This window comes from Chlorocebus sabaeus, chromosome 11, assembly GCF_047675955.1.
Source record: "Chlorocebus sabaeus isolate Y175 chromosome 11, mChlSab1.0.hap1, whole genome shotgun sequence".
Taxonomy (NCBI): Eukaryota; Metazoa; Chordata; class Mammalia; order Primates; family Cercopithecidae; genus Chlorocebus; species Chlorocebus sabaeus.
In genome coordinates, this window is record NC_132914.1 from 54,757,940 (window position 1) to 54,773,786 (window position 15,847).

Below are 15,847 nucleotides of genomic sequence, written 5' to 3' on the forward strand. Positions count from 1 at the left end.
GATATAGACACACTCGGGGCACAGACACACACCCGGACACAGAGTCGGACACACCTGGGGCTCAGGTGGACACACCTCACATACCCAGGGAACAAATGGACACACACAAACCACACGCCGGGGATACAGACGTCCATAATTGCCAGGGGCACGGAGAGACCACTCACACCCACTCAGAGGCTAGCACACCTTAGTATATGCAAGAGTTGCCATCTGTGCCCTGCAGGGTGGAATGTGGCAGGGAGGTCCTCAGGGTCTCCGGAGCAGGCCTCGTTAACCTAGCAGTATAATGAAGTCTTGGTGACAGGAGGCGCCTGGGGCTGTGGACTAAGAGGCCCGTGCGCCAGGGCTTAGCTGCCTGAAAGCTTCCTTGACTGGCCCCTAGGGAGCGTGGTGTCGATATTGGGCCGCCCCTGAGCAGCAGACCCGGGGGACTCCACAGACCCAAATCGGGCAGTTTGGTGGAGGGAGAGCCCAAAGGGAACACTGGAGCTGCACCAGAAGATTCTCAGGATCCCCAACACGGCTGCCAGTGGGGTTTATAGAGAGGGTCACTCTGTACTCTGCCCTTTCCCCCCGTGCTGCCCAGTCTTCCAACTTCAAGGGACACGTGTGTGTGTGTGTGCGCGCGCGCGCGCGCGCTAAGTGGGCAGTGGAGGAGGTTGGGGTGCGGGTTGTCTTGTACCCCAGTACCGGCCCTTCCTCGGATCTGTTTTCAATTCATTCTGCTCCTTGGCCCAGACTTATGACCTTTGCAGCCTGCGGCAGTATCATCCATCACCTAGGCGCCGCTTACGGCGATGAAGGGCGCTGGGAGCTCACACAGGGTCGCTGTCACGCCTACCGCGCTCTCTGGGGATCTGCTCTCTGGCCCGCAGGCCAGGGCTTAACAGTCTTGGTGAGTACTGAGGGGAGGGTGTGACCATGGGGCTCCATCGGGACACTGGGTCACATGTCCCCACCCCTGGTACCCTAGCACCCCTCCTTCAAGTTCAGCACAGCCTGTTTCCCCGCTTTTCCCGCCCCCCTTCTCTCGGGCCCTTTGCTTAATTTCCTATTAACTGCTGATAAATCCAATTAAACCGCCGCTCTAATTAGGGACAGCTGCCGGCTCAGTGAGGCTAGGGAGGGGGGCGCCCCCCGAGTGTAGGGAGAGAACAGCCGTTCTCCCTGCTCCTCGGCATCCGCACACCAGCATTGCCACCCAATGAGCCAGTAAATTGGTTTTGCCTGAGCATTGATGGGGGGCCCTCTCGAGGATCTCGGGGGGCTCTGGTTTTGAGTCCTTCAGACCTTGATGAATAGAGACGACCCGAGCCCTAGCGGTCCCTCCCCTCATACATTCCTGTTAGGTGGATTTCAAGGAAGGATGAGGACAGAAGGCTTGATTTGCGTGTGGTTAGTGTGTGTGTTTGCCTGTGATCTGCTCCTATTCCAGCTCAATCGCGATTAAAGGGGGGTTTTCTTTAATGACTCCACCTCCACCCCCTCAGGCATCCTGGACCGTCAAGGGCAAAGGGAACAGAAAACTGAACCCGGTCCTGCAGTCTTCTTGTGTGCTTCCCTACCCCCATCACACCTCAGCCTTCTGGAAGGGGGGCGCGCCTGTCCCAGGCCCTCCTCCTAGCTGAGTCTCGGCCCTCCCCCCGCCAGCAGCAGATGGTGCCCGGGCTCCCGCTGCCAACCTTGCTAGGCGGTGCCAACCTCAGTCCTGGCAGACAACGGGCAGACGAGAAGAGGAGCTCCTGGCTGGCCAAGCCGACCCTCCCCCACCCGGCATCGAGCTCAAGACCCCCCACACACGCTTGCCCCACTCCAGCGACCACTTCAGCCTCCCTCTCACTGGGTCCACTCCCAGGTCCCCAAACTCCTCGTCTCCTTCTGCTCCCTTCCCCACACCTTCCCGCTCCTCGCCACCTGCCGCCCTGACCAGGGCCGGCGTATTTGCATATTTGCATATGCAAATAATAACATTTGCATACGGCGCTCCGCAGGGGGTCTCCGCAAGAGCCGGTTAGCTGTCTGCCCTCCGTCCTCACTCGGAACCTGTCGGAAAGGGTTAGGGCAGGGGCCGCGTGGGAGGGGTTAGACCCCCGGCCTAGCTAGCTCGGTTCCCGGAGGACTTGAGGAAGTGTTGCCATGGAGACGGCACGCACCCCACCCCCTCCCAGGCCCAGGGTCTCGGGCTTGGTGTCTCCGGTTCTCTCCCCTTACCCACCCTCTACCCCCTCCCCATCCCTCGCTCTCCAACCGAGATCTTGCATCGCCCCCTGGCGGCCTAACTCGGCGCCAAGCCAGATTCCGAAATACAAGGGGCTGCCTGCAGCTAAATAGCCAAGAGCAAGGGGGACTTACCCTACTACAAGAACCGGCTCCCAGCCGCTGGGGCGCGGGGGCGGCGACTGCAGCTCCGCGCTCCCCTTTCTTCACTGACCACAGAGGCCTCACCTGGCGGGCGCACTTATCTTCCCACCTCCCGCCAACTTCAGCCCAGATGGGTCTCAGGTTACCCGATGGTAACGAGGTCGGGCAGGTAGGGAGGATTCTCCACCCCTCCGCAGGCCCTCTCCTCAACCCCAGTTAAAGAACAACTTTTCTAAGTTTTGTCAAAAGTTTAATAAAACTTGCAACATTCGACAGTTCGCCCTCCCTCGCCCCCGCCCCCCGCCCCAGTCCCTCGCTTCTGCTAGTAGATATGCGTTTTTTTCCAGCTCTCACAAGCGGGGCCTGAAAGGTTTCGGATCCGGGCTGCTCTGGGCAGCAGGTATCCGAGGCCCCAGGCTGGGGAACGGGGCGAGAACCAGTCCCTTCCCGGAAGCCCCGTCGCGCTCAGGCGGGCCTTCCAACCCCTCCTCTCCCAGCAGTTCCGTTGTTTTCGCCCCCCTCCCCAAACTCCACTGGGCCCGCCCAGAATGGGGTGTGGGTGTCTCCCGCTTGCAGGCGCCCGCACGCCTAGATCTCCTCCAGAAAGTCGGTGGGAAACAGCCCCACCTTGCGGCCGGTGTAGACCTTGACGTAGCCGCCCGCTTCGTCTCCTTTCTGCACCACGATCTAGAAGATTGAAGGATCAGAAGTAGGAGAGGAATCAAAGGAAACGGTAGGAGAGGACAGCAGGGGAGCCGGGGGTTACAGGGGCTCACCCTAATCTCATTAATGGTTAAGCTCTCCAAGGAGTGTGGTCGGCTAGGGAGCATTCAGGCCTGGGATTGGATTGGGGCAACAGCCTACCTGGTCCTTCTTGAGAGTGATCTGCCCTATCTCACGGTTCCCCACGAAGGATCTTGTCACGCGGTGCACACGTTCTCCAGCCCGGACCCGAATGATGAAGTTTGGAGGGAAAAATCCGACCTTCTCCCCGATTTTCCCCTAGGGAAGATAGTCCATCTCTCAATGTCGGGTTCGTGACTCAACCCACACTCCATCCTAGTCCTAGCCATTTTTCTCACCCGCCACCATTCTTCATTGGAGTCATCAATGACTGTGATCTTCTCTCCTGGCCTGAGAGGGGAAAAGAGAGGCCTCGCTCACATAGCAGCTCCCCTTCTGTGCCCCTGGTCCAGCATCAATAGGCTCCAAGCCCTGAGTCCCCCTTTTTCCTTTCCCTTGGGGGAACCCAGCTCTTTCCTCTTCACTCCACAGTACCAGCCCCCTGCCCCAAGGCCTCTCACGGGAAATCCAGATCGTCCTTCTCCAGGGCTTTGAACCGATAGAGAGCCACAAAGTAATGAGACTGCTGGAAGCCAGGCTGCTTGTGCTGGGGGTGAAAGGGAATGATGAGTCTTAGGGCTCCTCTACCCCACACTGAGGGGCAGGATTCCAAGGCAGGGACATTCACCACACACTCTACACTCCAACTCTCTTCTAGGTCCCTGAACTGAGAGAAGTGTTTTGGTTGTGGGTGGGTGTGCAAGGTGATGGAGAGAGTAGGTCAAGGGTGATGGGAAGCCTAGGAGTTAAAGAGTGAGCTTCCGCCAGGGCCATGAGTGGTGGTGTCAGAGCTGGGTTGGGGAGAGGACTGGGGTCCTTGCAGGGAGGAAAGATTCTTACCTTGTCATCAGGTGTCTTCTTCTCAGCCTTCTTATCCCCTTCAGGATTTCCTGGGATAGGAAACACCAACAAATTGTCTGTCTCCTGGAGGTCAATTCTTATTCTCTTACCCTTCTGTGGAAGGGCCTCATCTATCCAAAGCTGGCCTGCCCTTTGCTCCTCCACCCTCTGTGCCACAGCTGAGCCTCTGATCCTACTCCATCTCTGGATGGAGGTGGGTGACACTCACCATCCTGGGGTTTGCCTTCCTCTGGTCTGGCCGACTCTGGCTCCTCCTCCATCATGGCTGCTAGAGGCTGGAGGGGGCACCAGAGTTAGGGAGACGCTGTCTTGGGAACCCATGCCCTGGCTCTCTATAATCAGGTCAGAGAACTACAGAATAATAGGATCTCAGGGTTGGAAGAGGCCTTGGAGGAAATATCTAGCCCAGCCCTCTGCTTAATGCAGGGACTTTCTCTAAAACATCCTATCAGGTGGGTCACCCACATTCTGCTTGAATGTAGCTAAATGACAGGGAATTCACTACCAGATTCCAGGTCCTTGACTATGCTGTCAGCCTTTAAAAATACTCCAGTGTGTAAGTAAAAAATGAGCAGCATGGCCGGGCGCGGTGGCTTATACCTATAATCCCAGCACTTTGGGAGGCTGAGGTGGGCGGATCACCTGAGGTCAGGAGTTCGAGACCAGCCTGACCAACATGGAGAAACCTCCTCTCTACTAAAAATACAAGATTAGCCAGGCGTGGTGGCACATGCCTGTAATCCCAGCTACTCGGGAGGTTGAGGCAGGATAATTACTTGACTCTGGGAGGCGGAGTTTGTGGTGAGCCAAGATCATGCCATTGCACTCCAGCCTGGGCAACAACAGTGAAACTCCGTCTCAAAAAAAAAAAAAAAAAAAAAAAAAAAAAGAGCAGCACAATTTTTATAATTCCCTTAAAAGAATATAACCCAAGAGTATGTTAGCCCTTCTGGAAGCAGCCAAATCACACTGCTAGTGCCTTGTAAGTCATAATTCACTCCATAGAAATCCCTTATCTGTGCCCAACCTCCATATCAACAAGTCTGAGGCCAGATTTCTAGTTCTGTTTTTTGCAGGTGATTTTTTTGATCAAGAACAAATATGTACATTTATCTTTTCTTTTCTTTTTTTTTTTTTTTTTTTTTTTTTTTGAGACAAGGTCTCGCTTTCTCCCCCAGGCTGAAGTGTGAAGTGCAGTGGCTCACTGCAACCTCTGCCTCCCGGGTTCAAACGATTCTCCTGCCTCAGCTTCCCAAGTAGCTGGGATTACAAGTGAGTGCCACCACGCCCTGGATATATATATATATATATTTTGTGTGTGTGTGTGTGTTTTCAGTAGAGACAGGGTTTCACCATGTTGGCCAGGCAGGTTTCGAACTCCTGACCTCAAGTAATCTGCCCACCTTGGCATCCCAAAGTGCTGGGATTACAGGCGTGAGCCACCGCACCCGGCATGAACATACAATTTGTATCTTCATTATATCTAAATCATGTTATAACGCACCAGAAATCTCCCTCTAGCTGTATAATACTGAAAGGACCTGGACTCTGAGTACTGTCACTCAACCAATTTTAGGAGTCCATCTAACTGTAACCATCATCCATACTGGTCCAACCCTGGTTGTCCAGAAAGATGTAAGAATATTCTAACAAATTCCTTGCTGAACTGAATGCAAATCTATGGCATTACTTTTTTTTTTTTTTTTTTTTTTGAGACGGAGTCTGGCTCTGTCGCCCAGGCTGGAGTGCAGTGGCCGGATCTCAGCTCACTGCAAGCTCCGCCTCCCGGGTTTACGCCATTCTCCTGCCTCAGCCTCCCAAGTAGCTGGGACTACAGGCGCCTGCCACCTCGCCCGGCTAGTTTTTTGTATTTTTTAGTAGAGACGGGGTTTCACTGGGTTAGCCAGGATGGTCTCGATCTCCTGACCTCGTGATCCGCCTGACTCGGCCTCCCAAAGTGCTGGGATTACAGGCTTGAGCCACCGCGCCCGGCCATCTATGGCATTACTAACCTAGAAACCCTGTTACAAAAGGAAATGAGGTTTATCTTGGCCAGTAGCTTTGTGCCTCAGTTTCATCATCTGTAAAATGAACGGGTCAGACCAGATGATCTTCATGGATCCTTGCATGGCTCTAGAATTCTCCAGTTACTTGGCATGACAAGTTCTCTTTCCTACATCCAAAAGCACAGCTCTTGCCTCTGTCACCCAGCAATGCCAAAGACTTTGGGCCTAGCCTTCAGGTGGTTGTAGTGGCTAATCTGACAATTTCAGAAGGAAGCTGAGAAAACGTAATCTATGGCTGGAGTTATTAATCAGAGGCCCATGGGGAGCTGCAGTAGGTCCCAAAACCCCCTACAATTGCATGCAAAAACATTTCTGTTGGGTTATGTGCAATTTTTTTTTCTTTTTCTTTTTCTTTTTTTTTTTTTGAGACAGAATCTCACTCTGTTGGCTAGGCTGGAGTGCAGTGGCACGATCTCGGCTCACTGCAATCTCTGCCTCCTGGGCTCAAGCAATTCTCCTGCCTCAGCCTCCCAAGTAGCTGGGATTACAGGCGTGTGCTACCACACCTGGCTAATTTTTGTATTTTTAGTAGAGACGGGGTTTCACCATGTTGGCCAGGCTGGTCTCAAACTCCTGACCTCAGGTAATCCACCCGCCTTGGCCTCCCAAAGTGCTGGGATTACAGGCGTGAGCCACCTCACCTGGCCTTTTTTTTTTTTTTTTTTTTTTTTTTTTTTTTTTGAGATGGAGTCTTGCTCTGTCACCCAGGCTAGAGTGCAGTGGTGTGATCTCAGCTCACTGCAACCTCCGCCTCCTGGGTTCCAGTGATTCTCCTGCCTCAGCCTCCCGAGTAGCTGGGATTACACACAACCATGCCTGGCTAATTTTTGTATTTTTAGTAAAGACGAGGTTTCACCATGTTGGCCAGGATGGTCTTGATCTCCTGGCTTCATGATCCACCCGCCTTGGCCTTCGAAAGTGCTGGGATTACAGGCATGAGCCACCATGCCCGATCAGGTTATGTGCCATTTTAGGGGAAGACAATCCATTACTTCTGTCAGCTTCCCAAATGGGAAAATGACCTGCTCCATGGGATCTCTGGGAGGGACCTTGTGGGGAGGTACAGTGCTCACATTTTTTTTATCTGCCTGTCCCTTCTTCCGTTCCTTGTTTGCCATGATCACCCCAGTGCGCAGGGTTTCAAACACAGGGTCATTGCGATTGGCAGCAGCTAATCGAATTGGAGGAGAAAGAAGACATTATTGGGGAGGCAGAGAAAGGCTTGGAGGAAAGGAAGCGAAAGGCAGGATCAAGTAGATGGATACCCATGTGTGTGCTGGGTGGCAGTGGGGGCGCCGTGGGGGAAGATTAGGGAAGGGTCAGCTGAGCAATACCTAGGACACCGATCTAGAAAGGACTCTAAAAACATCACTGGTGATGTAATGTGAGGGAGAAAAGTATTTATCAGAACTCCTTCCAGGCAGAGCATTATATGACGTTTGAAAGACAACTTTGGTTGCTTGGGAGTTGAGACATGCTCAGAATCACTATTCTCCTTCTAAGGAGAATGGGCCCTTAACTTCTGGTTTTTGTTCTGCTGAATGGCATGTGTAAGCTGAGGTGCTGCCACCAATAGGTTCTTCTTTTTCACCCATGCTCTTCACAGAGTTCAGCCTCTGCTCCAAATAAATGTTGAGCAAATTTGTCAATGAATATACTTTTAAGGGTTGCCAAATTATGAACATGCCCAGGGTGCCTGCAGCCTTTGGGTCTTGCCCCAAGTCTGGTATGACTCTGTAGTAAGGATGAGGACAATCTAGAATCCTTGTTCTTGCTTAGAAATGATTTTGCACATGAAGAGCACAGATTCTGAAGCTAGCAACTGCAGATTCCAGTCTTGGCGCTACCTCTTGCTAACTGTATGTAGTTGCAACTAAATCTTATCTCCCTCTGCTGTAAAATGGGGATATTGCCTCTGCATCCAAATGGATATAAAAATGTTAGGTTGAGGGAGAATTATGGGAAATATAAAGTTTCTGTTTCAGAATTTGGCTTCCAAAGCTAGAGATGGCATGAAACCATCTCTAGGCTTGCCCATTCCCTCATGTTCCATAAAGGGCACTTACAGAGATCTTTGATACAAGCGTACTGCTGGTTGCTGTAGAGTGGGGAACTATAGGCCCGACGGAAACCAGGCGGCTGTAGGATGGGATGGGAGGAAGCATTAGAGGTAGCAAAGTAAGGTCCAGAAGCCCATCTCTCCCATGAGTGCTCACCCTTTCTCAGAAAAAGAGATGGGCTGAGAAAGAAAAAGCAGAGAAATGAATGGGATGGAGGAGGGACCAGCAAGGGGTAGCTGGTGACATGTCTCCTCCTTTCTTTTTTTTGAGATGGAGTCTCGCTCTGTCGCCCAGGCTGGAGTGCAGTGGTGCAATCTCAGCTCACTGCAAGCTCCACCTCCCGGGTTCACGCCATTCTCCTGCCTCAGCCTCCTGAGTAGCTGGGACTACAGGTGCCCGCCACCACGCCCGGCTAATTTTTTGTATTTTTTAGTAGAGACAGGGTTTCACTGTGTTAACTAGGATGGTCTCGATCTCCTGACCTCATGATCTGCCCGCCTCGGCCTCCCAAAGTGCTGGGATTACAGGCGTGAGCCACTGTGCCCGGCCATGTCACCTCCTTTCTACACCTTGTTCCCGAGCCTACTCACGATCTTGCCGAAGCATCTCTGCATTTCCACATAGGACTGACAGTGTTCATGGATGTTGGTTTTGCAGTTCTTACAGCGAAGCCCAAACTTGTTGTTGACTTGGGAGAGGGGGAGAAAATTCAGGTAAGATTCCAGATTGCCCTTTCCCTTTGTACCACTGCTGCTACTCTTAGGTTCCCTTTTCTGTCTGGGACCTTACTTGCTCAATCTCTAACAGCATTGCCTTACACCAACTCTAGCCACAGCCCATCTGCTACAAATACTCCTCTCCTATGCCCTCTCCCCAGCCTCTGCCTTCAACATCATACTCTTCACTCCCCTTCATGACTCACGAACAATCATCCGGGCACAGACATCACAGAACTTTGGCTTCTTGAAGAAATGATCTTTGAATTTGTGGGGCTTATCGTTGACCAGCTTAGGAGGTTCTGGGGGTGGCTCCTCCTCCTCCTCTTCTTCTTCTTCCTCTTCCTCATAAATGTAGTAGATGGGCCCACCCCCAGCTCCCACTGCCTCCCCATTGGCCTGGGGCTCTGGGGGAAGTTCCATTTCCTTTGTCCCTGTAGAACCCTTCCTGAGTAACTGCTTCAGCCGCTGTAGCTGAGGGAGGGAGTGAAGAAAACCCAACGTTAAAAGGACTTGTCACCCTCTCTAGAGTAGGGGGGCGTTAGAGCAAACTAGACAGTTTTCTAGTTTTGGGCAAGGAATGTACCCCAGGATTAGGCGGGTATTGGTATTGGGGACTGCAGGTGCTGGCCAGCAAAACGTGAGTCACACATAAATGAGATCAATTTAAGCACTCTTCTTCAGCTGTAAAGGTTTCCTGGCCCCCCACACCCAGTGGTCACAGGCCCAGACTCACCCCGCTTTGCCGAGTCTCTGCTGGGAAGGAGGGCTTAGGGGACTCCAGCACCTCCTTTTCTGTCATCCTGCAAGAGGTTGGACCCCACTATGAAATCTAATCCCTTTCACTCTTCTCTCCCTTATTTCTGTCTCTTGCAGTAGGGCGGTACTCAAAGGGAAGGTTTTTGGAGAAATGTGATTAGAGATTTTGTTGTTGTTGAGATGGGGTTTCACTCTGTCACCCAGGTTGGAGTGCAGTGGCATGATCATGGCTCACTGCAGCCTTGACCTCCCAGCCTGAAGCAATCCCCCTACCTCAGCTTCCTGAGTAGCTGGAACACAAGGTGCACACTACCTGGCTACCTTTTTTTTTTTTTTTTTTTGAGACGGAATCTGGCTCTGTCGCCCAGGCTGGAGTGCAGTGGCCGGATCTCAGCTCACTGCAAGCTCCGCCTCCCGGGTTTACGCCATTCTCCTGCCTCAGCCTCCCAAGTAGCTGGGACTACGGGCGCCTGCCACCTCGCCCGGCTAGTTTTTTGTATTTTTAGTACAGACGGGGTTTCACCGTGTTAGCCAGAATGGTCTTGATCTCCTGACCTCGTGATCCGCCCGTCTCGGCCTCCCAAAGTGCTGGGATTACAGGCTTGAGCCACCGCGCCCGGTTATCTGGCTACCTTTTTATTTTTTGTAGAGACATGGTCTTCCTTTGTTGCCTAGGCTCACCCGAACTAGCTCAAGCAATCCTCCCATTTCAACCCCCAAAGTGTTGAGATTCCAGGCGTGAGCCACTGCACTGGGCCAAATACAGATCATTTGGCAGGTTTTATTAACAGATTTCATGGAAGTCTAGAAAAAAGCCCAACATGACCAGGCGCGGAGGTGCATGCCTGTAATCCCAGCACTTTGAGAGGCTGAGGCAGGCAGATCACTAGAGATCAGGAGTTCAAGACTAGCCTGGCCAACATGGTGAAACCCCATCTCTACTAAATATACAAAAATTAGCTGGGCGTGGTGGCGGACACCAGTAATTCCATCTACTCAAGAAGCTAAGGAAGGAGAATCGCTTGAACCCAGGAGGTTGCAGTGAGCCAGAATTGTGCCACTGCCCTCCAGCCTGGGTGACAGAGCAAGACTCCATCTCAAAAAAAAAAAAAAAAAAAAAAAAAAAAAAATCCCAACAGACTAAAGAGCTCCCCAATTAGTTCCTCAAACTGATACTCATCCTTCCATCCTGAGGGGAGACCCCATAGTTTACAGCCCTTACAGTGTTCAAGGCTGCATGGTTTATGTTATTTTCCTATAGGTACTTTGTTTCTCTTGGGAATCTGTGGGCAACAGAGATGTGATGCATACCTTCCCAGATCTCCTCTCTTCAAGAGGTTTAATGTGTGTCCTCGTGTGCGCACAAGGAAGGATGGACTGCAGACATTTGTCCTCCCCTACTTCTTTCTTGAGCCCTGGGGGCCCTGTGCCTAGTTCTGTCCCAGCCTGCCTCAGGGCTCAGCTATTTTAAGTTTTCAGGGTAATATGAGCCTTTCCTTCCCTTACTACTTCATTCCCTTTACCCCACCCCCACCCCCCCTCCAATCCTAACTCATCCTAGAGTAGAATAATAATTTTACTCCTAAAACCCAAACAACTCACAGACAAGGAAAGAAATGAAGAAGCTGAATAGATTATAGATCAGGGCAGCTGGCGTGAGCAGTCGTGGAAATCGAGAGGATGAAGAGGTAACTTACGTTTGGGATTCCCTAAATCAGTCCACAGTCTGTAGAGGGAGCTGGGAGCCCCGAGGCCTTGATGGTAGTGCTGGGGAAAAACTGGTCCTCTTCCTTGGGGGCTAAGCCCCCCCAGTACCCTGTGTTCACACCAGCTACCCAGTCGCTATTTGTAGACCTCCTAGCCTCCTGCCTTGGTGTCAGGGCTGAAATGACAGGGCTGGAGGAAAGTGGACAGCTGAGAAACACAGCTGACACAGAGAAATTGGACACTGAGAGGTCTGCGGCAGGGCCGGACCCTAACTCCTCCCATCCCTCCAGAGCTGCTGTTCCTTGATTCTTCATCTAAGGTGAACAGGTGAATAATGGCCAAATTCAGGAAGGGACAGTTTCTGTTCATGCTCATATAACATTTAAAGGGAGTTTATTTTTATTTTTCATTTATTTTTTGAGACAGGGTAAAAAAAAAAAAAAAGACTAATTTGAACTCATTGAGCTCTCCTATCAGCCATACTAGATGGCTTTCTTTTCTTTTTTTTGAGACAGAGTCTTTCTCTTGTCACCCAGGCTGGAGTGCAATGAAGTGATCCGGACTCATTGTAACCTCCCAGGTTCAAGCGATTCTCCCGCCTCAGCCTCCTAAGCAGCTGGGATTACAGGGGCCCACCACCATGCCCAGGTAATGTTTGTATTTTTAGTAGAGACGGGGTTTCACCATGTTGGCCTGGTTGGTCTCAAACCCCTGACCTCAGGTGATCCGCCTGCCTCGGCCTTCCAAAGTGCTAGGATTACAGGCGTGAGTCACCGTGCATGGTTAGATTGCTTTTTATCTGTGGGTGGTTGGAGAAGTACTTTGCTATCCTGTAAGAAAGTGAAGAATATGTAGTATTGCTTCATTCCCTCCATCAGCTCCCAGAGACATCTCCCCACCCTCCTTCCTGCAAAATTTTGTCCTCAGGGTGAACGGAATTACCAGGGCAATTAAAAAGGGCCAGTTAACACTAGACAGAAGGATATAGCTGCCACATAAGGAATCTTTTTAATAATTTCTAAGTAATGTCCCCTTCCTCATGAGAACTGCAAACTCTTAAAGGTAGGATGGCCAACCTCACACTTCCTAAACCCTTTTGATTCCCTGATTCCATCTCCCACCTTTGATGCCTCAGTATATAACTGATGGATCAAAGAGACAGATGCCATTCTGATCTCACAGGGGTTTACCCTTCTCCTACTCTTTGGGCTGTGACATAGATGAAAGAGGAGATACTCCCATCTCAGGGGAGAGCAATTTAGAGGTGGCAATGCAGTGCTGCTTTATTCCTTGTATCTGTAAGAAATAAAGGACTGTGTTGGAGACTGAGTCAGGCAAGCTCCTGTAGGACCGTGGTTAGGGATACAGCTACTTGGACCCAAGAGATTTCCAGGGCAACATGCTTTGTCATTCTCACCCACTACTTTTTTTTTTTTTTTTTTCTATTTAAGGGGGAAGTTTGAAAAGGGGGTGCAGGATGGTTCTGACTCTGCAGGTTCTTTAATGGCCCTGCTCTGACAGACTGCAGAACAACAGGGCTTGCTTTGAGATGCTCTAAAGGAAAAGCTGCATCTTGCAGGCAAGATGACTTCTGCTCTTGCCCTTTTTTCAGCCACATAGGACAGGGACTGCTGAGCATGTTTGGATAATATAGCATCTTGGCACTGCAAATTCAGTTGCTGTAGCTTTTATTGTAATAAACATCTGCTTCTGTCCTTGACAGGTAAAACCCAATCCTCCAGCTTTAGGATTAAAGAAAGGCGGCCAGGCGCAGTGGCTCACGCCTGTAATCCCAGCACTTTGAGAGGCCGAGGTGGGTGGATCACAAGGTCAGGAGTTTGAGACCAGCCTGGCCAACATGGTGAAACCCTGTCTCAACTAAATATACAAAAATTAGCTGGGCACAGTGGTGCATGCCTGTAGTCCCAGTTACTTGGGAGGCTGAGGCAGAAGAATTGCTTGAACCCAGGAGGTGAAGGTTGCAGTGAGCCGAGATCATGCCACTGTACTCCAGCATGGGCGACAGGGCGAGACTCTGTCTCAAAAAAAAAAAAAAAAAAAAAACCCTAAAGGGTTTTCAGAAGATGAGTTGGGCTGGGAGCAGTGGCTCATGCCTGTAATCACAGCACTTTGGGAGGCCAAGGCGGGGCATCACTTGAGCCCAGGAGTTCAAGACCAGCCTGGGCAACATGGTGAAACCCTGTCTCTACCAAAAATACCAAAATAATAATAATAATAATAATAATAATAATAAGGCATGGTGGATCGCACCTGTAATCCCAGCTACTCAGGAGACCGAGGCACAAGAATCGCTTGAATACGGGAGACCGCTGCAGTCAGCTGAGATCTGCCACTGCACTCCAGCCTGGGTGACAGAGCAAGACCCTATCTCAAAGCTCAACTACAAGGGCCCTAAATGAGTACCACAGTACCACAGAACAGTCTGGAAGGAAACTTAGAGGTCACCTAGTAAGTCCAAGTCTCTTATTTTACTGATATGGACACAGATCCAGAGCTGAGAAGTGATATGCTCGATGAATTGCAGGGGCAGGTTTTGGGAGAGCCCAAAACCATGGTCCCATTAGAGATCTAGTCATCTATCAGAACCGTGTACAGGGAAGAGGATGAGACAGAGGGAATTGTGTTAAAAATAGTGTGCGTATGCTAGAGAAAGCCATCCCAACCCACGACAAACACCTCCAACAGCTGTAGGACTATACCTACCCAGGACCTCCAACCCTTTACCCATTCCAGGGTGGCAACAGAAAAACAGTGACTGATGTCCAGTGACAGATTTTTTTTTTTTATATTTAAAAACAAAACCAACCTCCCCCCAAATAACCCCCAAACAAACAAAAAACCAGATTAAATAAAATTTACAGTGAATATACCCAGCAAACATCTGTATGTGCAATTAAATACTGTGTCTGTTACTGCGGCACGAACCTCAAACAAACAATATACAAGTGTTCTGGGGGGGGGCCAGGGGAGTCCCAAGTTTTAACTCTGTGGGGTCTAGGAAGACAACATGGGGAAGTGAGAGAATGGGGAACTCAATTTTGTTTATCTTAATTCTGTCCATATAAATATATTCATAAAGACCAAAAAAGGAAAGGAAGCTTGGGATGTTAAGGTAATAGGAGGAGAGTGTGGGACTTTCCCAATTCTACCTGACCAAAATTATGAAAGAAATTAATTTTATGATGGGAGAAGAGATTTAAAAAATGATAGAAGAGGATGGGGTCCGGGCACAGTGGCTCACACCTGTAATCCCAGCACTTTGGGAGGCCAAGGCAGGCAGATCACCTGAGGTCAGGAGTTTGAGACCAGCCTGGCCAATATGGTGAAACTCCGTCTCTACTAAAAATACAAAAATTTGCCAGGCATGGTGGCGCATGTCTGTAGTGCCAGCTACTTGGGAGGCTGAGGCAGAAGAATCACTTGAACCCAGAAGCTGGAGGTTGCAGTTAGCCAAGATCGTGCCACTGCACTCCAGCTTGGGCGACAAGAGTGAAACTCTGTCTCAAAAAAAAAAAAAAGAAGAGGATAGGATGGGAAGAAGAGTGATGCAAGGGTGGGGGTCAACCAGGGAAAAAGAGGGGACCCATGGCAGGGGAGCAAGAAGGAGTCCAATGCCAGTTGGGTATCTGTTTCCATCTTCATCACTGTCTTAGGCTCCAGTTTAACATCAGTCTCCTTACTTGCCTCTGTCCACGGTCTGTCAGGATTCTTCAACCCCCTCCACCCTGCCCTTGCTCCTTCTGTGACAGTCCCTTTTCCCTCCTCCATTTATTGGGAGCTGGCTCGCTCCAGGATCCTCAGGTCATAGTTCTTTTTGGCCATTCGAAGTTTGAAGCGACTCACGGAATTGTTGAGACGAAGGGAGGCATTTTGGGCAGCCAGGGGGCTGGGGAACACAGCCACAATGGTATACAAGGCAGCGAGGTCCGAGTGGCGGCCATTCTCAGCAGTCCCACTGTTGTCCCCCCCACCCCCTCCAGGCAGCCCCTGAGCATCCTTGAGCCACTGGATCTTGGCGCCGGACATGGCGAGCTGCGTGAAGAGTTTGTCCGCCTCGGTACGGGTGATGCCCTCAGGGAGATCTGTCACCTCCAGCACCCGCCCCAGGACTGGAAGGGGAGGAGAGAGGATATGGTTGTGAGACGAATAGGACAGGAAAGACTGGAGAGCAGCCCGGCAGAGAAGTGTCCAGCTGACCAAATCTGTATACAATGTTTTCAAAAGTCTGGCCTTTCTCTCTTAGCCCTTTCTTCCCCTTCCCACCATCCCAGCTCTGATCAGGACAACTAGGAGAAAAACAAATGAACCTTTTTCTCCTAGCCCAGAGATGCAGGCAAGAAGGGACTAGGAATCAGAATCCCGGGTTTCTGAGCTGAGAACCTATACCTCAGTTCTCTCATAAGGTGCTACTGCTATGAAGAAAATGTGGCTTTTGCTAAGGTTCTTTAAC

General features: G+C 50.8%; 2 protein-coding genes and 1 long non-coding RNA gene across 17 annotated transcripts in view; 1 reads left to right on the plus strand and 2 right to left on the minus strand.

The window, feature by feature from the left end:
• The first annotated feature begins 64 nt into the window (after positions 1-64).
• Positions 65-2,633, plus strand: LOC119623880 (uncharacterized). The gene is made up of 2 exons (XR_005239948.2): positions 65-898; positions 1,494-2,633. It is a non-coding gene; the product is annotated as an uncharacterized lncRNA (long non-coding RNA).
• Positions 1,435-14,060, minus strand: STAC3 (SH3 and cysteine rich domain 3). Of its 4 annotated transcripts, XM_037996910.2 has the most exons (12): positions 9,647-14,060; positions 9,117-9,384; positions 8,785-8,882; positions 8,201-8,273; positions 7,208-7,305; positions 4,277-4,343; positions 4,048-4,097; positions 3,669-3,754; positions 3,447-3,498; positions 3,229-3,366; positions 2,356-3,051; positions 1,435-2,046 (listed from the first exon to the last, which is right to left on the minus strand). In XM_037996910.2, exons 1-11 carry the CDS (start codon positions 9,710-9,712, stop codon positions 2,953-2,955), a joined length of 1,095 nt encoding a protein of 364 aa, XP_037852838.1. In that variant the 5' UTR covers positions 9,713-14,060; the 3' UTR covers positions 1,435-2,046; positions 2,356-2,952. The 4 variants fall into 4 exon arrangements, with proteins under 4 accessions (XP_037852838.1, XP_008001946.1, XP_072876984.1 ...); XM_008003755.3 differs by lacking the exons at positions 1,435-2,046; positions 7,208-7,305; positions 8,201-8,273 and having other exon boundaries at positions 2,662-3,051; XM_073020883.1 differs by lacking the exons at positions 1,435-2,046; positions 8,201-8,273; positions 9,647-14,060 and having other exon boundaries at positions 2,668-3,051; positions 9,117-9,225.
• Positions 14,061-14,158: 98 nt separating this feature from the next.
• Positions 14,159-15,847, minus strand: part of R3HDM2 (R3H domain containing 2) — a 179,319-nt gene continuing 177,630 nt past the window's right edge. For all 12 annotated transcript variants that reach the window (XM_037996905.2, XM_073020880.1, XM_073020877.1 and 9 more), the window contains one exon: positions 14,159-15,506. In XM_037996905.2, the coding sequence (XP_037852833.1) occupies positions 15,166-15,506 (341 nt within the window). In that variant the 3' untranslated portion in view covers positions 14,159-15,165. The remainder of the gene's footprint in view (positions 15,507-15,847) is intronic.